Source organism: Callospermophilus lateralis, chromosome 7 (assembly GCF_048772815.1).
Source record: "Callospermophilus lateralis isolate mCalLat2 chromosome 7, mCalLat2.hap1, whole genome shotgun sequence".
Lineage (NCBI taxonomy): Eukaryota > Metazoa > Chordata > Mammalia > Rodentia > Sciuridae > Callospermophilus > Callospermophilus lateralis.
Window position 1 is genome coordinate 125,205,806 of NC_135311.1, and position 22,939 is coordinate 125,228,744.

Sequence of the window (22,939 nt, forward strand, 5' to 3'; positions counted from 1 at the left end):
TCCCTGCTGGGTACAGCAGGCACAACCCTTCTTGGGAGCAACGTAGCCTACAAAATAAAGAGGCATCAGGACCTTCTTTGAGGGAGACTGGACTGTGAGGCCAGAAGCAGTGCCCACTCTAGCTCTCCCTGCCTTCACTGACTGCTTCCTGGACCATGTGCATTTCACAGGGCCAAAGTGCCCACATCCCCAGCTGGCCTGACCCCTGCCTGGACCTGTTCCTTTCTGTGGATCAATCATGGAAAACAAAGACTTAAAGTTATCTTCCAGGACTGAATCCCAACTCTGTCCTTGTAATGTCACCCCAAGCAGTCATCATTGCAAACTTGAAGCTTAAGTAGACTGAGTTGTGGGTGGGCAGTGCCTACTTCACCTTATGCTGTTGAGCAGTTTGTTCTAGCTAACAACCACAGTTGAAAGTACAAAGGTAATGGACTCCTATCTTATAATCTGGGCTACAACATAGTCCTTTCTGCCTGCTTTGCCTTGCCTAATGGCTGCCCAGGAGACAGGACATGGGTATGAGGCTGGGCTGTGTGGCAGAGTTGAGGTCATGATGTGGAGCAATACTGTCTGTGTTCCAAGAACAGTGTGGTACCTGAATAGCTTTTGGACTTCTCAGTTCTAGGGGTGCTTCTTGGCACCATCGCTGCTCCCCCTGTCCACTGCCTGCAGACTGGCCTGTCAGCCATCCCAGTCCCCCCAAATCCCTGATCATTTGTCAGCAGCCCCCACCCAGCTTAACCCTGTTGCTCCCCTCCACCTCTTCCCTGTGCTAACAGCACAGTGGTTTTCGATTACCTTGGCCTTTCTAGCAATCCTAGAGTATAAGGGAACCTGGGGTTGAAAAGTCAAGGAATTAGTGGGTCACAGAGGTGGTAACTGTGGCTCTGGACCTGGAAGCTAACCTTGGGACAGCAGGAGGCTCCCCTTGCTTGGGCACCAGCATCCAGCCTATCCTTCACTGCTCCTCAAACAGGCATGTCTAATAGGATCCTTTCAGCAGACACTGGGGCAGGTCCACCAACCCATCTTCAACTAATAAACAAGCTGGAAGATGTTCATGGTCTTCCATTCCTACCCCTTTATCTGCAGCCCTTTTTATGTCCCCATGGGCACCTTTTGGAAAGTGACTAGACACACTACTTGTTTGTCCAGTTTCCTATTAGATACACAGGATACTCCCCTAGGGCTATGACCACGGGGCCCAGTTGTAGCTCCTGCAATCTAACTGGGCCCTTTCCTTAGGCTCTGTGGTCCCATCTAGGTCAAGGCCTGAGAATAAAACCAGGCTGGGATGTGTGTAGCTCAGTGGCAGCATTTGTCTAGTAGTCAGGTCCTCCCTGGGTTTGATTTCCATCCAACCAACTGCAGAGCACCAGAGTAGGAGAGTGACACCAGTCCCTCCACTCCAGCCTCAGCCGTAAAGCACCTTTTTCTGGTAAGCAGCCTTGTGAACGATCATCTGCATTCCCCTAAAACAGGATTTATCAAATTTGGGAAAGAGACAAAGGTAAGTGCTGCAGTAACCTCTATGGTGCCTTCAATGACCTCTACCCTCTGGCAGAAGCTGGGCAGGGCCAGCTAAAGGTCCTGGAGCTAGACAGAGGTAACATGTCCTCAGCTCTGTTACTGCCTAGGGGCTGGCTCTGAGGCCTTAAAAATTGCACATGTCCAGATGAGAGACAAAATCAGTGGGGCCTTACCAGACTTTACCCTGTACTTTAGGGCAGGTCCCTGTACTACACAGAACAAATCTAAGGCATGGGTGATCCCATCTCCCTCACCTGAGCTAGGCAGTGTCATCAAGGCCTTGTTGCTCTTTTGCCCTGGGAAACAGTCCAGAGTTGGAAAAATACTTGATTCAGGGCTGGGGGTGGTGGAGGGACTCTCAGAGATGAAAATAAAATCAATTAAGTCCAGCTGGCCTTAATCTTTGCTGGTTCATGGGCTCCTTTGAGAATCTGACATACGTCCTGCTCTCTGTAGCCAGAAAAACTCTGCTTTGCTTGGAGCCATACAGACTAAAAACCTTGTTCTAATCCTCCAAGAAAGGAGGAGAAATTGAGGCCCCATAAGGGGCAAGGACTTGCCCTAGGTCACATGGCAGAATCTGGGCTAAAAGCCAAAACCCTATCTCCCAGCAGCAGTCAAGAGGCCTGCCCCAGGGAAAGGCCAGAAGGAGGAAAGGACACAGGTGGAGCTGGGTGAAGAGGTTTAATGTGTAACAGTAGGCCAACTGGGGAGGGCAAGACCCCCAAGGCCCCAGCCCTTCTTCCATGACACCCCGGGACCTGTGTGCCTGGGCCAGTCCTATGCCTGCCCCAGCCCTGAGGCTCCCTGGTCCCAGGGAAGGATGGGAAAGAAGCTGGATGGCTGGGGGCTCAACCCCAAGAGTTCAAGGAGGCAAACACAGGAGCTAGTTGAATTTGGCCTTGGAGAAATCCATCTCTGGATGCTGATCCATGAACCTGGAGAAGTGGAAGAAGAAGGTCAAACAGGCAGTCCTCCTAAGCCAGTTCGGTCTCCCAGTTTAGATGTCAGGTCTAACCTCTTTAGAACCCTAGGAAACCTGGAGTCAGGCTGGGAAGGGGTGGGGTCCCAAGTGTCTGAGGCCCACTGGAGGCCCTGTGGCTGGAAACAGGTGCCAACACTGGACACACTTTTCCTGTAGGTGGCAATGACTGCCTGTAACCCCTTGCTTCCTACCCTGAGTCAGCCTTGCCCTAAGAGTGACCTCAGCAACTGATTAGGGTAGGTAAGTTAAGGTCATAAAACCATAAACTTGGCTGGCTCACGCTGAAAGGGGGCAGGGCAACTCCTAAGTCCTGCTGGGTGACCCCACTCACTACTGTCACCCAGGTCTGAACTTCAGGTACCCACCCTACCCAAGTCCCCATCTGAGTTGCTCACTTCTTTAGAATCTCCTGTTTCTTTTGCTCATCCGATGTGGGCAGCCCCATGGACTTCTGCCTCTGGTCATACATCATTTTTTCCACCATGCTGCGTGTCTCACTGTCCAGGTCTGATAGCTGCAGGCAGGCAAGGACAGTGAAGGTCAATGTCTAAGACTAAGGTCCCTCACCTCCTTGCCGAAGCTCTTCCAACCAGCCAGGGCTCACCTTGGAGTTCTCAGGGTTAATCTTCTTGGTATTGATCTCAGGATCACTGGACACCAAGCGACTCCACCATTCCATCTTATTAATCTGTAAAGAAAAGGACACCCAGTGGTAGCAAGCTGGGGACCTTCACTCTGTGCCCCAGCAATCGCCCTTCAACCATTTCAGAACCAAATTTCCTCCCATCCACATCCTGTACCTGAGACTCCCACAAGCCTGTGCTGGGACCAGAAATATAGATAAGCCAGACCTCTGCTCTCCTAGCAGCTGGGGGAGACAGATGTAGAGGCCAACAGTGACAAACAGCATCATAAAGGAAAGAAAAAGCTGGATGCTATGGCAAATACCTGTAATCCCACTGGCTCAGGAGCCTGAGGCAGGAGGGTCACAAATTTAAAGCCAGCCTCTGAGGTCCTAAGCTACTTAACAAGTTACTTCCTATCTCAAAAATAAAAAGGGCTTCAGATGTAGCTCAGGAGTTAAGCACCCCTGGGTTCATTCCCCGGACCAAAAAATAAAAGAAAGTATGGAGGGAGACAGTCATGCATGGTGGAGGGAAAGAAGCTAAAGAGTGAAACCAGACTTCTTGGGTGACATGGGTGTAATCCCAGCTAAGTGGGAGGTTGAGGCAGAAGGATGGCACTTCAAGGCCAGCCTAGGCAACTCGGTGAAATGCTGTCTCAAGTTAAAAAGGGCTGGAAGTATAGCTTCATGGTACTTGATTGTCTGGCATGTGCAAAGCCCTGGGTTCAATCCCCAGTACTGCAAAAAATATGTCCCTTGATAGAGACCCCTTTTATTTACTGCTGCGTCTCAGCTCTGGAAAGGCAGTGAGGTAGAGAAGGTCAGCTTCCTGAGGGTAGACTTTTCTACATTTTGCTCACTCTTCTCTCTCCAATCCTTTAGAACAGCAAGCACATGCACAGAGTAGAGGTTCAAGTATGTGTGGAACTGAAAGCATGTGCAAACTTGATGGAAAGGCAGAGACTTGGCACCAAACAGGGTTCAACTCCGACTCTCAATCACAGCTCTTTCCTGATTCCAAAGTCCCCTAGTATGGCCCAAGTGGATCAACAGGTCCCTACCTGTCTTGTCAGCACCCGTGCTAGGAAACCAGATCTCACGCACCTTCTCCAAATGCACTGTCACCACCTTGCCATCCTCAATGAGCCAGGAGCTCTCCTCCACCTTCACTTCGTTGTAGAGTTCCCCATCAATGACTGCTGGTTGCCCCTTGAGTCCCACCCTGAGGTGCCGCCGCTGGATATCCACCACCACGTCCTTCCCCTTCAGCCGGAAATTGACACGAAAGGGCACTGCCAACTGCATGGACACAGACAGGAGAGGTCTCTAGGGGCCACCAAGACCCCAGGTTGGTTCCGTGACTTCCACCCCTGGCTCTAGTCACTCACATCCAGCTCCGACAGGGTCTGGGTCCAGCGGTAGTTGGGCAGGTCAGCCCCATTGCCCAGGTTGGGCTTCAGTTTCCCTTTGTCCTTCTCGTCCTCTTCCTCCTCCTCCTCCTCAGCTTCCTGCTCACAATCGGAGGTGCTCAGACAAAGAACAAACTCCACTGGGCCAGGCCCACGGCTGGCACTGGGCATATAGCCACAAAACAGACCTGGCCCCTGCCCACTTCATGCAGGGGTAGATAGACCCAATACCCTAATCCACCAGGAAACAGAGGTAAAACTAGTTCTGATCTCTAAGAGAAACTCAAAACTATTATACCATGTGACAAAGGACATGGCTGTACCCACAGACCCCAGCCTACTTTGGATGGTGCCCTATATAGGCACTGCCCTCTCAGGGTATTAGGCTTTCTACGTAAGGCCTAAGGCTAGTGGGAGCTGTTTTGTTTTTTAACCCATATCCATGTGTTCTATGTCTGTGAATCAGATCTTGAAATATGGGGAGGATCCCTAAAGCTAGGGGTCAGAGGATGGTAAAGGAGGGCATTCCAGAGGACTAGAGAAAGACTAGTTCTCAAGTCCCTAACTAGTCCCAAGTGTCAACAATCCATCTCACCTGCTTCCCTGGTGAGCCAAGGCTGCCATTCTTGAGCTGGGCCTCATGATTCTCTGCATCCTTTTTCTGTGGCAAAGGGTACAGCAGTTGGCAACACAGTCCCCACTTTCTAGTGCCAATGGAAATCTAGGGGGGATAAAAAGGGAAGCCCACCCTAACCTGGTCAATCTCCAGCTGCAGCCTCTCTGCCTCCTCGTCAGTCAGCTCCTTGATCTGTGGCCCGGGGGTCTCTGCTTTGGCTTCCTTGGCCAACCTGGCCGCCCTTTCTGCCTTCTTCCGCCGCTCAGTCTCCTGCCGTGCTCGCTTCTCCCGCCGGGCCTTCTGTGCCAGCTGGTTGTGGTGGTTAAAGGTCTGTGTGATAAGCTGGAAAATGCAGAGAAGACAGTAAGGACAGTGTCCCAAGACCTGAAGTCCAAGTTCATCTCTACCTGCTGGGCACTGGGCAAAGCACTGTACTCAGAACTTGTTTCCTTGCCTGTAAAGCAGAGATAGTACACTTATTGCAGAATAATAATGAGAATACCTTCAGCCTGGCACAGTGGTGTATGCCCACAATCCAAGGAAATTGGAGACTGAGACCAGAATCACAAATTCAAGGCCAGCCTCAGCAACCCAGCATGGCCCTAAGCAATTCTGTGAGGTCCTGTATCAAAATAAAATAGGGCTATGGGTGCAACTCAGTGGTTAAGTGCACGTGGGTTAAATCCCTGGTACCCAAGAAAAAAAAAAAAAAAAGGCTGGAGCCAGGGGCATAGCTTAGCAATACAGCACTTGCCTAGCATGCTTGAAGGTCCTGGGTTTGATCTCCAGCACCACATGAAAGAAAAGAAAAAGAAAAAAAAAAAAAAAGTAAAGCTGTTACAAGCAGAATCAAGCATCAGCCAGCCCCTTTAAGGGGCAGTTGATCCTTTACTTCTTTTACCTGTGTGTGCCCTGTCCCCAGAAGCAAAGTCCCACTCAGGTAGCACCACATCAGAATGGCCATATTAGCAGAAGCCATAAGTTTCCTAGGCAAGAGGCTGGTCTCCCTCTCCCTAGCCAGCAAGCAATCAATTTCAATCCCTTCCTCTCCCATTAAGCATTCCCAGGATGCTTCCATTCCACAACCTGCTAGCTGACCTCCCTGCCACACTGAAGTGCTACCCCTCTTGTCACCTGTCACTATCTGGCTGTGAGGCTTCACAAGTGAACAACTTTGACTCTTTCTAAGCCTCAGGTTCCTTATCTACCAGAAAGACTGAATATGAAAGCACTCATCAAGAGCTGGGTACAATCAGTCCCTTGCTTGGGTACATCAAGTCATACATAATGTGTTGGCTTCCCACAACCTTGACCAGCTGGGCTTATGTGTACATAAACTAGGGGGAATTGGGAGAAGCACCTTCAATACGATAGAAAAACAGTGGCAGGCCAGCAGCTCCCAGTGGGGCTCCCCTGACTGACAGTCCCAGGATCACCTGGAACCCGTTAGTAATGCTAAATCAGGCCCCACTCCAGACCTACTAAATCAGAAACTCTGGAGTGTCACCCTGAGGTTATCTTTCTGTGCCTCTCTAAAAGCAGCCTTGGCATGTGCTATTTTTTGCCTAGAAAATCTTCATCCCCACTCCCAGGTTACCCAGCAAGCTCCTACTCACTCTCCAAGACCACTTCAAATGTCTCTTTGACTTTTATCTCCAGTCCTTCAGCAGGTGCCACATTACCCAACATTACCCAACCCTGTGACCACCAATACATGGCACACATGCGAACACCTGTACCTGGAGACCTCACAGAATACCTACCAAGTGATCAGTGGTATAAAAACCATCTTCTAAACACCTCTGAATCCGAGCAGGTGGAGAAAAGGATCTGCAAAGGCTCAGGATCACAGAAGTCACTCACAGGCTGCCAGACCTGGGGTTCTGTCAAATGCCAATGGATTCTCATCCATCTACATCCATTCCTCAGACTACACCCAAATGCAGCCCACATGCCATACCATAGGAGTGCCATACTCTGAAATGGTGAAGGCCACCAAAAGCCCCCACAAAGCACATGAGTTAATAAAACTATGGGGGAGGGGTGAGAAATGAGCCATCTGAGGGCCATTCTGTTGTCAAGAGGAACAACAGGTCATGAGACAGTGACACAGCAGACTGTTCAACCACAGGGCCTTGCCCAAGTCTCTAATCAGGGGACCTTGAACTCAAGCCATTCACCAACCTGCAGCCAAGGGGAGGTGTGAACAGGGCCCTCCCCTCTCCCAGTTCTATGAATCATGTCACATCACATTTGTCTTATACCTTCCTAGCTCCTGGAGGTTAAGTGAGGGCAGAGATAAAGAGTCAAGGCCAATCACAGTGGTCCCTGACCCCTCCTCCTAGGTCCTCCTACCAGAAGGACATCCTTGGCAGTATGGCAGCCTCCACAGAGGTGCCAACCAAGAGGCTATCATGGAGTCACATATCAGTCACTAGACATACCTCTAGAAAAAACAGTCCAGCAGGGTGGGGAAGGGTCCAAGGGGGCTGGGCCTGCTGGGTGGGCACATGTGAGCACAGGCTTTCCCTGGCTGGGCTGAGTGATGGGGAGTAGAGTGGTTCTCATCAGTCTGGCCAGGGCAGACTGCAAAATCATTTAAACTGAACCCAAAGGCATGAGGTCCTGAACTCCACCACCCTAGAAAGAGGGTACCCCAACACAGTTGAGGGAGAGGACACATTCAAAGAGTAGACAATAGTGCTGACTCTGGTGGGGATTCTCAACAACGACCCTACTGAATTCCTCCCCACCTGAACAATTCTCCTGTCCCCTAGCCCTGCCCCACCCCATCCTTCCCCTACACCACAGCCAAAGAGCTGGAACAGTACACTCACCTCTGCCTTTCACCCAATTGCCCAAAACGGGCTTCTGGAGAAGGACTGAAAGATGACAGCTGGGGGATGCCTGGGGAGGCAGATCCTCACCTAAGGTACAGATCCAAAGGTCCCCAGCACTGCAACTACCAGAACATCACTGGGGGCCACTGCTGTGATGCCCATAGCCAACCTGGAGTCTCTGCACCTTCACCCACAAGTCAGTGTCCTTGGCAACTTTCTCCTTCCCTAAAGCTCCCACCTTGAAGAGCAGAATTACCACCCATCCAGTCTCAGTCTGTGAGTATCCACCTGGTACCAATCTTACCAGACTCAACATTCTGCCATCCTGGCCATCTCAGGCTGGGCCTTATCACTCTCCCTGTCTGGACTTCCAGCAAAAGCAGAAACAGCTCTGGTGCAGCTCCCCCACAGTCCACAGTGCAGCCCTAGATCCTCAGCCCCTCTCTGCTCAGGTCCTTTGGTCTGCTCTTTGTTGACCTTGACCTCCTGAGAGTTCCTCTTCCTCCTCAGATCAGACCCAGTTTGTGTGGGTCATAGGTATGCCCTCTCTTGGTGGATTAAGAATTTCCCTCTAGAATTTTTTCCCTACCACAAGTTTCCTACTGTGCATCTTGTCCCGGTGCCTCCTGCACCTGGGACATTGTCCTGCTCCTCAGCCATCCCAATCCCACTTCAGCTTTCAGGCCACTCCAGTGCTGCATCCTCCCCCAAACCTTTCCTGATTCTCACCAACTAAGTGCCCTCTCTCTTCCTGAGGGCACCACAGAACTCCACCTCAACACCTCCATCAGCACTTTTCCTCCTTGAATTTATCTAGGTCTCTGACATATGGCCCTTAGAAACACCACCCTAGCCTGATTTAGCTTTGTAGCACTCAAAATACCTCAAACACTTTTCTGAGGGAAGAATTTTATGAAACAATTCTTGCTAAAATGCTAATCCATTGGGAACTATACCTGTAAAAACACAGGAAATTTAAAGAACAATGACACAAAGAACCCCCGAATATCCTCTACTGAGAGCCAAGGACAGACAGACAGACAGAAAGGAGACTCACATTAAAGTAGGACAAAGGATTTGGGAAGTATGGTATGGCATAACAAAGAGACAGACTACTATATGGGCATGCACAAGCAGGAGAGAGGGCTTAGCACTGGAGCTGACAGGAGCTAAACTAGCCCGTGTCCTTTGTCATAGATTTCCCTCTTGGCTTAACTCAGTAAAATCAATTCCAAGTGCCCGAAACACAGTTTACTCAAGTTCATTAATTTATAACAAAAATGAGGGGGAACCCACCTCACTGGTTACTTTTGGATTGGGAACTAAGTAATTATCCCAAAAGCTGTGAGGAAAGAGCTTTTCCTGTGTGTGCTCTGTCTATGAATTCAAGACAGTCTCAGGTAACCAAATGGTTGGTGAGGAAAGTTTCACCAAGAAAGTAAGAATGTAAGTATCAGCATTTTGCAAACCTTGAGGAATTAAATAGATTTAGGAATGATTAGTGATTGTTAACATCCCAAAAAGAAACAACCAAAGGAGATCAGGCTGGGGTCAGTGGTAAGTGCTGGCCTAAGAGGGCCAGACACTGGGTTCAATCCCAGTACCACAGAGAAACAGAGAGAGAGAAAGAAACAACCAAACATCGTGTGCACCTCATGGAGTACACATGACCATCTATAAACACAGGAGAGGAAAAACAAAAATAAAAACAAAAACACTCACCTTGAGCAAATCAAACCTTGAAATACACCTACCAACATACAGGAACTCCAAAGGACAAAGAAGCATAAACAAACACCACAGGGATACAAGAGACAATCAGAAGCACAGGCAGTATTTGGTCCATACCCCAGGTTTCTGACACAGAGCTCCTAAATCCTTTGAACTTCCTAAGTAAAAGGAGCCTCTTTTGTTCTAATGAGGCCATTCTTGTTATTTACATATAACATATATACATATACATATAACATATATACATATACATAGCTTCAGGATAAAGACTAGTTGCCAGTAAGACCACCCAATATCAGAAGATTGGATCTCACAGATCCACTTCCCAACACAGAGAGGGGACATGGAGATTGAACTGACTGCTTAATGGCCAATGATCTAATCAATCATGCCTATGTAATGGAATTTCCATGAAAGCCCCTAACACCAGGCATGGTGGCACATGCCAGTAATCCCAGTGGCTCAAGAGGCTAAGGCAGGAGGATCACAAGGTTAAAACCAGCCTCAGCAACTTGGCAAGACCCTGTCTTTAAGTAAAATATTAAAAAGCAGGGCCCTGTGGGGGTGAGGCTTAGTGGTTAAGCACCCCTGGGTTCAAACCCTGGTACTAGACTTCATTTCTGGATTCTCTATTTTGCTTCACTGGTCCATTTCTCCTTTCAGACAATACTACATTGATTTGATCACCGTGGCTTTACTGAAGTCTGCAATTCCTTATTCATAATTCCTAGCCCCAGAAGTTATTAAAAACTAAAAGCATTTTATATTTTTTGTTTGTGATATGCATATATTTATAATATTGATTACTCACATTTGGTATGAAGATTGATATGATTTCTCTGCAGAAATATTAATGCGTTTGCTTACAGGATGCTATCTCTGACCCCTGGATCAGGGTACACTATAAGCAATATGCACAGTATATGCAAAAATCTTGCCTTTCTAAAACCCAAAGAATTCCAAATCCCAAACAGATCTGGCCCCAAGGAGTTCACAAAAATTATAGGCTGTATTCTCATACGTCTGTCACTACATCTATTATTACCTTTTTTTTTAATCCTTCAAACAGTCCTCTGATATAAAGATTAGCCTCTCTCATAAGCAGGAAAAATTAGGCTCAGAAACTTAGTGGTCACAAGGTCACACAGTTGTAAAGTGGAAGGGATTAGGGGAGCAAGATCCACAGACACATCTGTCCAACTCCAGAGCCCATGCTCTTAACCTCTGCACTTGGAAATGATGCATCCAGTGGCTCTTTGCATAGTATGTGGTCAACAGAAGAGCTACTGTGCTATAAATTATGACCAAGTGGCAATGCTAGATAGGTTTCTACCTAAAAGTCTCACCAATCTCCTGGGAAAGAGTGATCCCAAGGGAAGACAGCCTAGATAAGGCTGTGAAAACCTCTAAGGGACTAGTAGACATTTATTATCCCGTAGCTACCATCATCCCATGGCAGTTCTGAAACACCATTCCTCAATGTTATTGAGTTCAACCCTTGAAAAAAAAAAAATTTACCCCTCTTCTTCCAGCTCCCTCCAACTCAACCTTCACATGTCCAATCACTTCCTCAGGAAACCTTTCCCAAGCCCCAACCGAGGTTAGTCCCTAGGTTAGCGCTTGTTTTGTGTCTCCAAAGCAACTGTCCTCCACCCACCACTTTTTCACAGCAATTTTTTTTTGGCTACACCTACGAGATCCATAAAAACCAAGACCATGACTATATGCACATTGTAATCCTGAAAAATTTCCTTAGAACTGAACATGAACAAAGTATTAAGAATTCAATAGGGGGCTGGGGATGTGGCTCAAGCAGTAGCGCGCTCGCCTGGCATGCGTGCGGCCTGGGTTCGATCCTCAGCACCACATACAAACAGAGATGCTGTGTCCGCCAATAACTAAAAAATAAATATTAAAATTCTCTCTCTCTTAAAAAAAAAAAAATTCAATAAATAGTCATTGAACACAGGCAGCGTTGGCACAAGCCAATAATCCCAGTGAATTAGGAAGCTAAGGCCAGAGTATCTCAAGTTCAAAGCCAGCCTCAGCAATAGCAAGGCCCTAAGCAATTCAGTGAGACCCTGTTTCTAAATAAAATACAAATCAGGGCTGGGAGGTGACTCAGTGACCAAGTTCCCCTGAGTTAATCCCCAGTACCAAAAAATAAGAAGCCAGCCTCAGCAATGTAGGGAGACCCTATCTCTCAAAATAGAAAATCAAAGGGCAGGGGCTGGGGGTTGGGGTCGTGTGCGTGTGGGGTACCAGGTTCAGTCCTCAGCACCACATAAAAGTAAATAAAATAAAGGTATTATGTCCATCTACAGCTTTTAAAAAGGAGGGTGGGGGGACCCTGGGGATGCAATTCAGTGGTTAGTGACTAAACCCCTCTGGGTTTACTCTCTAGTTAAAAAAAAAAAAAAAAAAAAAAAAAAATCACAGGATAGGAATGTAACTTAATAGTAAAGCACTTCCTAGTATGAGCAAGACCCTGGGTTCAATTCCCACCACTGATTTAAAAAAAAAAAAAAAAAAATTATGGGAAATAAGTGGTTAAAGCACCAGTAAGGGGCTTCACTATCAACCTTTTTCCCTTCTGTCAATCACTGGCATGGTTCTACTAAAAGTTCCTATCGGGCCAAAAGGAGATCAGATCAGCTTTTCTTCTGATGAGAAAGATTTGCCCAAGGGATAGGAGTCCCCAGCACTCACCTTCTCTGCCATCCCCTCTTCTCCTCCAATGAAAAAGTCTGTTTTGCGTCGAAGGAAGCTGAAGAAGGTGTTCACAAGCTGAAAGACAGAGGAAGAAGACTTAGAGCTATGGGGGATCAGAGCCCTCAACTACACAAAGCCACTTCCTTACTCTAGGAGCGAACTTGGTTGACTATTTCACCCGAATGACTATTTCTCCGGACTGAGACATCTTCCCAACAAGCCCCTTAGCCATTTGCACCAGGAAGCCTACCCTAACCTTATAAAAATCACTTGAAAGACGGAGTTCTCATTTATTTGTATCTGTATGCCCACCTCACTTTTCTTGTAGTGCTAGAAGCAGTCTGAGCCTATGGAACACTGTTCTACATCCAGGCCTGAAATGCCTGGGCCCAGATTTTGTCTCCAGAAAGTATTAAAAAAAAATCCATCAAGAATCTACTAAGTAACTAGAACAGAGTCAGAAGAAGGGGAACAAATGAAGCCACTTCAAAAGTTAAGATAAACTATCTCTGGTTGGAGTACCAAATAACCAAGTGATTAAGAGCATGGATTTACGCATCAAACTGTAATCCCAGGGAGGCTGAGAGGAGGAGGACTACAAGTTAGTCTCAAAAATGTAGGGAGACCCTGTCTCAAGTAAAAATTTAAAAATTACTGGATATGCAGCCCAGCAGTAGAGTGCTTGCCTAGCATGCAGGAAACTCCCCCTTCTTTTTTTCTTTGGTATGGGGGGGATTGAACCTACTTAACTGCTGAGCCACATCCCAAGACCTTTTTATTTTTTATTTTGAGACTAGATCTTACTAAATTGCTTAGGCCTCATTAAATTGCTGAATCTGACTTTGAATTTGAGATCCTTTTGCCTCAACCTCCAGAGCTACTAGGATTACAGCTATGCCACACCACATCCAGCAAGACTTCCTTTTATTTCTCAAGTGGCTCTAAATCTGATGCTAGAATCTAACAGTTCCAATTCCTGCTTTTAAACACTTTTTCATTTCATTCACTCCCAAATCCATTTTGTAAAGAAATAATGATTTTTAAAAAATCAATTCTGTGTCAAAAACTTAGGAAAATGGAAACAAGTAGACTTTTTTTTTTTTTTTTTTTTTTTGGGGGTACTGGGAATTGAACCCAAGGACACTTAACCACTGAGCCATGACCAGCCCTTTTTTGTATTTTATTTAGAAACAGTCTCATTGAGTTGTTTAGGGCCTCACTAAATTGCTGAGGCTGGCTTTGAATTCCCAATCCTGCTTCAATCTCCTGAGATTACAAGCATGCACCACAAGACTTTTCACACTTGCAAATTAGACCTTCCCCTCCCTACCCTGAGAATGGTGGCACATGCCTATAATCCCAGGGGCTCAGGAGGCTGAGGCAGGAAGATTCCAAGTTCCAGGATGGCCTGAGCAACTCAGTGAGACCCCATCCCCAAAATAAAAAGGGATGATCTCAGGTTCGAGGCCAGTTTTAGCAACGTTGGTGAGACCTTCAGCAATTTAGCGGGACCCTATTTCAAAATTAAAAAACAATAACAAAAAAGAACTGGGGATGTAGTTCAGTGACAAAGCACCTCTGGGTTGTTCAATTCCCAGCACCAAATACAATTTTTTAACTTTTAAAAACGGATGGAAATGCAACGCAGAGGTACAGCATGTATGTGCCAAGTACATGTGAAGCCCTGGTTCAAATCCCTAGCACCACAAAACAAAAACAAAATCTTCCTCCTTAAATACATGGTTACCACAGAAACTTAAGGGGAATGGAAAGCTCAGAGAAAACCTGTCTTCAGTGAGCCACAAAAACAGCAATGGAATGTGGAAAGTACACTGGCCTAAGGAGCCTGGTCCTGCCTAAGTCAAGAGACTGGCAGATGATCATAAGACAAATCCCTGTCCCTCTCTGGCCCTCAGCTGCATTTCAGCAGAGAGTTCTGCCCTGATATCAACAGGCTTTCCTACCTATTTCTGTTCAAAAAACTCCCAAGTACAGGATTGAATGTGTAGTCCAGGGGTTGTGTGGTTGCACTAACATACACAAGTCCCTAGGTTTGATCCCCAGCAATAAAAAAAAAAAAAAAAAAGAATCTGTGCTAGTTGATGCTTATGTATATAACACATACACTATGTGTTACTGGTCTGGTCACTCAATAGGAATTATGTGTTTAAAATGCTCTTTGCCAGTTCTGTGATGGCAAGGAAAGGTTTCCACTCCTGTATCTCCAGGATCCAGTAATGGAAATGTCCAGCACACATTAAGCACTCATGACAAACGCTTGTTGAATGAAGAAAAGAAGCCATGTTACTGAGAACTCACTATCCTTCACTTCAAAACACGACTTTCTTCCAGTTTAAGAAAACAGGGATTCGCGGTTCCAGCTCACAGATAAGGAAACTGAGGACTGGCAAATGCAAAGGTCTCCAGTTGATAGGTGGTGGAAATCAACTGCGAATACACGTTTCCTATCCCCCCCACCCCCGAAAGCCTAAAAAGGCCACGTGCTAACATTACTCTGTTCTCCCGCCCACTACGGTAAGTTGGCTCCAAGTCCGGGTAGATGCAAAATTACAACGTCTGAGATAGTTCAAAGGATGCTCTTCGGCTCCAGCCATCAAGGAAGAAACGGGGCAAGAAGCGTGGATAGTACCCAGGGACGGATCCTACGGCTTTAGAGGAAATCCAGGGGCGAGTTCGAGGACGCCAGAATTTCTAAAATATAACTATTGAAGAGCGCCAGGGGCCCAGAGGCCAGGACTGATACCAGAGGGGTGAGAGGGGTGAGCCCCCGGCGAGATGGCCGGACCGGAAGCTGGTGCACGGCGAGAAAGTGCGGGAGATCCCAAGGGCCCACGAGACCCAGGGGTCGATCTCGGCTCGCACAGGCAGAGAAGGGCAGGGGGAGCGTGGCTAGGGCCGCTGGGCCAGGCGGGCCCACGCCGCGCGGGCCGTTACCTCCTGCACGCCGCCCTCGTGCTGCTGCGCCATGGCCAGCAACATGCCGTCGAACCGCTCCTCCTCCTGCTCCCCGCCCATTGCGCCGGCCCTGACCCACACTCCAAGCTCCGCACTAGCGTCCCGCACTCTCCCGGCTCCTTCGAGTCGCGTCGGGCCCAACGGCTCCACTAGTCCCCCTTCCGCAGAGGAGCCGGAAACACGCACGCGTCTCGCCGTCCAGGCCCGCCTTCTCCCTCTCTTCCCGCCTTCCTCCCGGTCCGCGGCCATTGACCGCGCGGCAGACAGCCCGCTTGGCCGACCATTGGTCGACGTGCTGAGCCAATCAACGAGTGCGTCCCTGGAGCGGTGGGCGGAGCCGAGGGCCCGGGAGTTTGGTTTGAGTTGCTATGGGCACCGGATGCTTTGGAGCCTTCTAGAAAACCCTGGGCTCAAATGTAGTGAATGGTGATGGAAGTTAAAAAGGGACAAGGTTTTTTCCTCCGCCTTACTAGTGATCTCCCAGAACTTGTACAACAATGGAATTGAAGATGTCTTTTGTCATGTTTTCCAATTCTACGTGAGGCAATTGAGACCCAGAAAGAAAGCAGTTGTGTAAGAAACAACCTGGGCTTTCATCATTATCATCACCCTTCATGGGCATTGTATAGGATCCCAGGCTTAGAAGGGGTTTTTTTGTTTTTTTTTTTTTTTTTTGGGGGGGGGTGGTGGTTTGTGTGTGTGTGTGTGTGTTGCTGAGGATTGAACCCAGGGCCTTGTGCATGCGAGGCAAGCACTGCACCAACTGCACTATATCCCCAACCCACTTAGAAGGTTTAATGTTCTTCTATTGCAACCTTGAAATTAATAATTTTTAAATTAAAATTTAAGTTTTTTTAATTTTTTTAAGTTATAGAGGGACACAATATCTTTATTTTGTTTATTTATTTTTATGTGGTGCTGAGGATTGAACCCAGTGCCTCACATGTGCAAGGCAAGCGCTTTGCCACTGAGGCAAACCCCAGTCCCATAATGCTCTAATTTTTTAAAAAAAAGGAATGAATGGCATTGTTCTCCACAAATAATGTCACGTGCAGGTCCCAACTCTCTTATGCAATGAATCTCGTCATCTTGGTCTTCAGGAATTCTTTTTTTTTCCTTCTTCTTCTTCTTCTTCTTCTTCTTTTTTTTTTTTCTTAATAGAGAGAGAGAGAGAATTTTAATATTTACTTTTTAGTTTTCGGCAGACACAACATCTTTGTATGTGGTGCTCAGGATCGAACCCGGGCCGCACGCATGCCAGGCAAGCGTGCTACCGCTTGAGCCACATCCCCAGCCCCTCTTTTTTTTTTTAATATTTATTTTTTAGTTTTAGGTGGACACAATATCTTTATTTTTATTTTATTTTTTTTTACAATATCTTTATTTTATTTTTATGTGGTGCTGAGAATCAAACCCAGTGCCTCACGCATGCTAGGCGAGCGAGCTACCACTTGAGCCACATCCCAGCCCCCAGTAATTCTTCTTTTAACACCATTTATGAATTACTCCAACTTTGCTTTAATGTTACTTGTTGTTTTTTTTTTTTTATAATTCTGTGACCTCAGTTTTTCCTGTTATCTTCCCAACTTTCAGCACATGTTCACAGTAAGACTTGAAGATTACTATTCTTGTTGTTCCACTTCCTTACCTTCTGTCTCTCCTCAATTTACTCAAACTTGGGTTTTTGTTTATTTGTTTTTGTTTTTTAAATTTTTTTAGTTGTAGTTGGACACAGTATCCTTATTTTATTTATTTTTATGTGGTGCTGAGGATTGAACCCAGAGTCTCACGCATACTAGGGGAGCGCTTTACCACTGAGCCACATCCCCAGCCCCTGTTTGTTTGTCTTTGTTTTTGTTTTTGGATAGGGGTACTGAACTTAGGAGCACTTTACCACTGAGCTACATCCCCAATCCTTCCTGTTTTTCTATATTAATATAGGGTCTCACAAAGTTGCTTAGGTCTGGGGTTGGGGTTGTGGCTCAGAGGTAGAGCGCTTGCCTAGCATGTGTGAGGCTGGGTTTGATCCACATAAGAATAAAGCTATTGTGTGCACCTACAACTAAAAAATAAATGTTTAAAAAAAATTGCTTAGGTCCTCACAAATTTGCTGAGGCTGAACTCAACCTTGTGATCCTCCTGCCTCAGCCTCCCAAATTGCTTGGATTATAAGCTTACACCACTATGCCTGGCTCAAATTGTCTTTTCCTTAAAAGGCTCAGGTAAGGTTACAATGCTGCCAAAGCCAATGAATCATAGTTATCTTACTAGACCTCTCAGCTGAGAACATGACCAACACTGATACTTCTCCCCACTGCATACAACAAATGAATTCCTCCCAGAGTCTTCCCCATTGAGCTAAATGGTCTCTTTAAGCACCCCCTGGCCAAAGTCAAACCTTCTACTCATCCACTCATTTTTCACAAGCCCAAATGTAGCTCATCTAATTTTTTAGTAGGTTCCTGTCCCCTTCTCACCTTACTGTGAAGAAAAGTGCCGTTAGTAACTCCAGTCTGAGCCAGGGTTACCTTTTGCTCGGCAACTATACCTACAGTTTCCTTGCTGATCTCCTTTTCTTTTTTCTTTGTCCCTCTGTCATCCATGCTACCCAGCAGCCACAGCAGTCCTTCTGACATATAAGCTAGACCTTGTTACTCCCTTGCTTTAAATTAGCCCTTCAATGCACTGCCATTGCATTCAGGATAAATGCCAAACTTCGAGGCGTGGCTTCCTGAGGAACCACACCATCAGGGCCCTGGCCACCTCTTCATCTTGTCCTGCTCTGTTTTACTCTCCAGGCTCCCTCTCTAGCTTCCTTCAGCTCCTGAAATGTCTTGCCCTAATTCATAGCCCTGTGTCTGCCAACTCCTTCTCATCCATCAGGTCTCAACCCAAATGCTACTGGTGTGAAGGCTTGACTGGACCTGATTATCAGATGAAGTCTCCATCGCCGTGACTTTTGTTTTCAAGTGCCCTCTGCTGAACAGGGCACCATGACGTACGTGTAATCACAACTCTGGAGGATAAGGCAGGAGAATCGCCAGCCTCAGCAATTTATCAAGGCCCTTAGCAACTTAGAAAGATCCTGTCTCAAAATAAAAAAAGGTTCAATCCCTAGTACCCCCCCCAAAAAAAAAACACAACTTCAAAGTGCCCTCTGCTCATCCTTTTTTATTACTTACTACAATTGAAATATACAATTAAGAAATTTTGGTTCCACATTCATTTCCCCTCACTGGAATATAAATTTCATAGAAACTAGCAACTATGTGATTCATTTGAGCATTTAAATCAGAGCCCCAAACATTGTAGAACCTCCAAATATATTTGGTGGGCCAGGTCAGTGGCACATGCCTGTCATCCCAATGGCTCAAGAGGCTGAGGCAGAAAAGTAGCAAGTTCAAAGCCAGCCTTAGCAATTTAGTGAGTCCCTAAGCAACTTTTAATAAGACCCTAAGAAAAAAAACATAGGGCTGGGGGTGTGGCTCAGTGGTTAAGCGCCCCTGTGTTCAATCCCTGGTATACTCCCCCCCCCAAAAAAAAATTGGGGAATGAATAAATGGTCTTTGCCTGATGTCATTAACCAATTGTATACAATGTCAGTAAAGTTTACTGACTTGTTCTTAAGTGTTCAGTACTGCACTAAGTACTTATTTGGCTGAAAACACCCTTCCTGTGTTCCTATGATATGAATGCTGTTTTGAATCTCATTTGAGAATGAAAGGAAGAAAAATGAAGTTACATACCCACGGTCACACAGCTGAAAGGGAAGAGACAGGATTTAACCCAGTCAGCCTGACTCCAGAATCCACTCCTTGCCCACTTCTCCTTAGGGTTCTACCTCCCTGAACTGACACTCTGATTTTAGAAAGTAGTTATAATGTGACTCCTCGCTAAGAGACTAAAGCCTGATCTTGAGCCTTGAATTCACCAAGATATTAGATGTTGCCCAAGAAGTCCTCTCGGTGGAAAGTCTGGTGACCTTTGATTGCATCTGCATTTGAACACTACCCACAGCAAACAAGTGGGTGATCCTGACACTATGTGCTGGGTGCACTATTGGGTGTGGACAAGGTGACCTGGGAACCCAGGAAAAGAAAACTTTCTTCTTCTCAGGAGGTTAAAAAGGACGGATATGAACCAGGTGCTACAGAAGTAACATTTGAGCTAGACCGCAGGCCGGGAGTTTGTCAAGCACACAGGGTCAGGGAAAGGCAGCCCCAGCAGGGCTGGAAAAAAAAGTCCCAGACAGGAAACCCTTGGACCCCGCTTCCAGTCCAGTAGAGAGAGTCTTCCTCCTCAAGTTCCTCTTCCAGAAAATGAGAGCAATAGTAACGATGATGACAAGTGCCATCCCTCATAGAGCACTTGCTAAATGCCAGGTGCTTTGTTCAACAGACACCCATGTGAGCCTCATGGGCACCAAGGAAAGGTACTGTGGGGGTCAGACTGCTGTGAAGCCAAAGAAGCTGGGATGGGGGCTGTAGCACAGTGATAGAGCTCTTGCTGAGCCTGTGCAAGGCCCTGGGTTCAATCCCCAGCACCCCCCCATACACACACACACACACACACACACACACAACACACATAGCTTCAATTTTAGGGGACCATACTTGCATTGGCTCATTCTAGGCACTGAGAGAGACCCCAGCAATATCTTCATCAGGTCAAATACTTTTTAACTTGCAAAAATAAATTCTGTAAACTACAAGTTAGTTAAGACCACTACTGCTCCCACCTCTATGCCATTGTCCCTTGAATCAGAGAAGCTATAAGGATTTGGAGATTCAGTGAAGGGGAAATCAGAGATGCATTTAGTTTGGATTTAGTTAGGTGGCTGGCAGTCACTTTTGTTCCTGTCTGTTCTGGTGTCAGAGGGCTTTCAGGAACATTTCCTACCAGTCACTGTATATCGTGACCCTCACTGTGCAGGGTGTTATCCCCATACAAACGATTCCCAAGTCATCTGAAAGTATGTGGGTGGTGGAAGAGAAAAAGTATATGTGTGAAGCAAGATGCAAATCTGTGCAAAATTCTTTCAAGCATCACGTGTAAATTGTCCTTTCATATTGACACCAACTCAAATAGAAACTTCTTTCTTATAAAGAATATGCAGGGCTGGGGTTGTGATAGAGTGATAGAGTGTTTGCCTAGCATGCATGAGATCCTGGGTTTGATTCCCCCAGCACCACAAAAACAAAGACAAAACTAAAAAGTATATGGCATATGTAATCATAGATATTCCTTGCACAATTTTATTTTTTTAAAATATTTTTTTAGCTGTTGATGGACCTTTATTTCATTCATTTATTTATATGTGGTGCTGAGAATCAACCCAGTGCCTCACATATGCTAGGCAAGTGCTCTACCACTGAGCCACCACCCAAGCCCCAGTTTTCTTTTTTGATAGGAATTATACCAAATATCCAGGCAGTGGTGCACATTTGTAATCCCATAGACTGGGGAGGATGAGGCAGGAGGATCACAAATTGGAGGTCAGCCTCAGCAATTTAGCCAGATCATGTCAAAACAAAAATGGGCGGGGGGATGTAACATAGTGGTAGAGAACCCCTGGGTTCAATACCCAATGCAGAGAAAAACAAAACAACAAAGCCCTGTACTCTCCTTGCAACTTTCCTGTTTGCAATTGCTTCAAAATAAAAATAAACAGATCACTACCTGAAATAGAATGAGAGGAGCAAAGAAAATGCAGTTAAACCATGTAGGCACATTTTGTCAGTCAATTGTTAAGACCACTATTGTAAATATAGTAAAAGTATTTTGTTATTTTGGATTTGTGATGCTTATGGGGTTTTTATATTGTTGTGGGGTTTTGTTTTGTGTGTGGATGTGCGTGCGTGTGTGCATGTGTGTGTGTGTGTATGTGTGTGTGTGTGTGTGTGTGTGTTTTCTTGTACTGGAAATTGAACCCAGAAGTACTTTACCACTGAGCCAAATCCCCAGCCTTTTTTATTTTTAATTTTGAGACGGGGTCTCTCTAAATTGCTTAGGGCCTCACTAAATTGCTGAGGCTGGCTTTGAATTTGCAATACTCCTGCCTCAGCCTCCTGAGTTGCTTGGATTACAGGTGTGTGCCACTATGCCTGGCTTCTTGTCACCCTTTAAATATGAGGAAACCAGCTGGGCATAGTGGCACACGTTAATAATCACAGCAACTTGGCAGCCTCAGGAAACTAAGCCACAGAAAGAAAAGAGGCTTATTCAAGGACATCTAGCTAAGTGAAGAAGCAGTATTTGGACCCAGGCAGTCTGACTCCAGAGTCTTCTTTGAGGGGAAGCTGTGAAGCTTCACTGAAATAAAGGGGACATGACAGCAACTTTAAAAATATAAGGATCAAGCTGGGCATGGTGGAGCATGTCTATAATCCCAGCTACTGTGTTGACAGGAGGATCACAAGTTTGAGGCCAGCCTCAGCAATTTAGCACAATCCTGTTTCAAAAGTATAAAAAGAGTTGGGGATGTTGCTCTGTGGTAAAGTGCCCCTGGGTTCAATCCCCAGTACCCGCCACACACACACACACACAAACACACACACACACACACAAATCATTCACAAATAAAAACGCATGTATGCCTATCTTGGGGTACTTGGCCCCTTAGCTAGAGAACAGTAGGAAGCTAAATCCCCACACTGCATTTCAGAACTACTTTGACATCCAGGACCTTGCTCTGTCCTCACACAGCCCTGCAGGAAGGTCTTCGGATCACAGATGGACAGACAGATGGACAGATGACCAAGGATCAGCCCAAAGTTACACAACTGGCTGAGAAGTGATGGAGCCAAGAGCAAATGCCAGCTCTGATGATGCCAGAGCCTCTCTCTCCATCCGGGGCACCAGATTGCCCTCATGTAGCAGGCTGGACCTCCAAGTCCCCTTTTCTCCCACGCCCTACTGTCTAAGACAGATGCCAGGACATGCCATGGGGCAACAGAGCAACATTTCTGTCCAGGTCCCAGGTGGGCATCTGCAGAGCAGGCTGCAGCGGGGCAGTGGGGGTGAGCAGCTAGCCACCAGATCTGGGAAGCTCAGGCCTTGGCTGCACAATTGGGCCAGTGGATCTGGGGGAACAAAAAAGGACTTTGGGACAGACAAATCTGGGCTCTGTCCCTTTGTGTTTGAGTGACCATGGGCAAAGCACCTCACCTCTTTTGAGTCTCACAATGTAGGTATCTAGCCTCACAAGGAAGCTCTCAATATTTGAAGAGAGTGACTGGCACATAGTAGGTGCTCCGTAAATGGCAACCATATTTCATGATCATTCTCTGAGGGTTTCTCAGCAGACATAACCTCTCAAGAGTTGGAGGAATCCAGGCTTGGGACAGAGAATTCTGAAGGACTTTATTCCCACAGGAGCCCAGAACTGGAGTCAGAGGAAGGGGACCTCTTAAACTGCACAGTGGACAAAGTCCTCCCAGTCCCCCAGAGTCCTGGCTGCTTTCCCTGCAACCTGTTCCTTGCCACAACAGGAGCAGGGCCCCCAAGGTTACG

The 22,939-nt window shown here is 46.6% G+C and overlaps 1 protein-coding gene across 1 annotated transcript; it reads right to left on the bottom strand.

Annotated features, from left to right (window-relative positions):
• Nucleotides 1-2,202: 2,202 nt before the first annotated feature.
• Nudc (nuclear distribution C, dynein complex regulator) lies at nucleotides 2,203-15,613 on the bottom strand. Its single transcript, XM_076863165.2, has 9 exons — nucleotides 15,407-15,613; nucleotides 12,449-12,526; nucleotides 5,307-5,510; nucleotides 5,148-5,213; nucleotides 4,532-4,651; nucleotides 4,248-4,442; nucleotides 3,123-3,206; nucleotides 2,914-3,032; nucleotides 2,203-2,471 (listed from the first exon to the last, which is right to left on the bottom strand). Exons 1-9 carry the CDS (start codon nucleotides 15,485-15,487, stop codon nucleotides 2,420-2,422), a joined length of 999 nt encoding a protein of 332 aa, XP_076719280.2. The 5' UTR covers nucleotides 15,488-15,613; the 3' UTR covers nucleotides 2,203-2,419.
• Between the last annotated feature and the right edge of the window lie 7,326 nt (nucleotides 15,614-22,939).

Excerpts from the sequence above, each read along its gene's own strand:
- Nudc (XM_076863165.2), bottom strand. The coding sequence starts at position 15,487 with ATGGGCGGGGAGCAGGAGGAGGAGCGGTTCGACGGCATGTTGCTGGCC. Across the intron at positions 12,527-15,406 it reads ACGAGGGCGGCGTGCAGGAG|CTTGTGAACACCTTCTTCAG; the intron begins GTAACGGCCCGC and ends TCTGTCTTTCAG. Across the intron at positions 3,207-4,247 it reads TGACAGTGCATTTGGAGAAG|ATTAATAAGATGGAATGGTG; the intron begins GTGCGTGAGATC and ends TTTTCTTTACAG.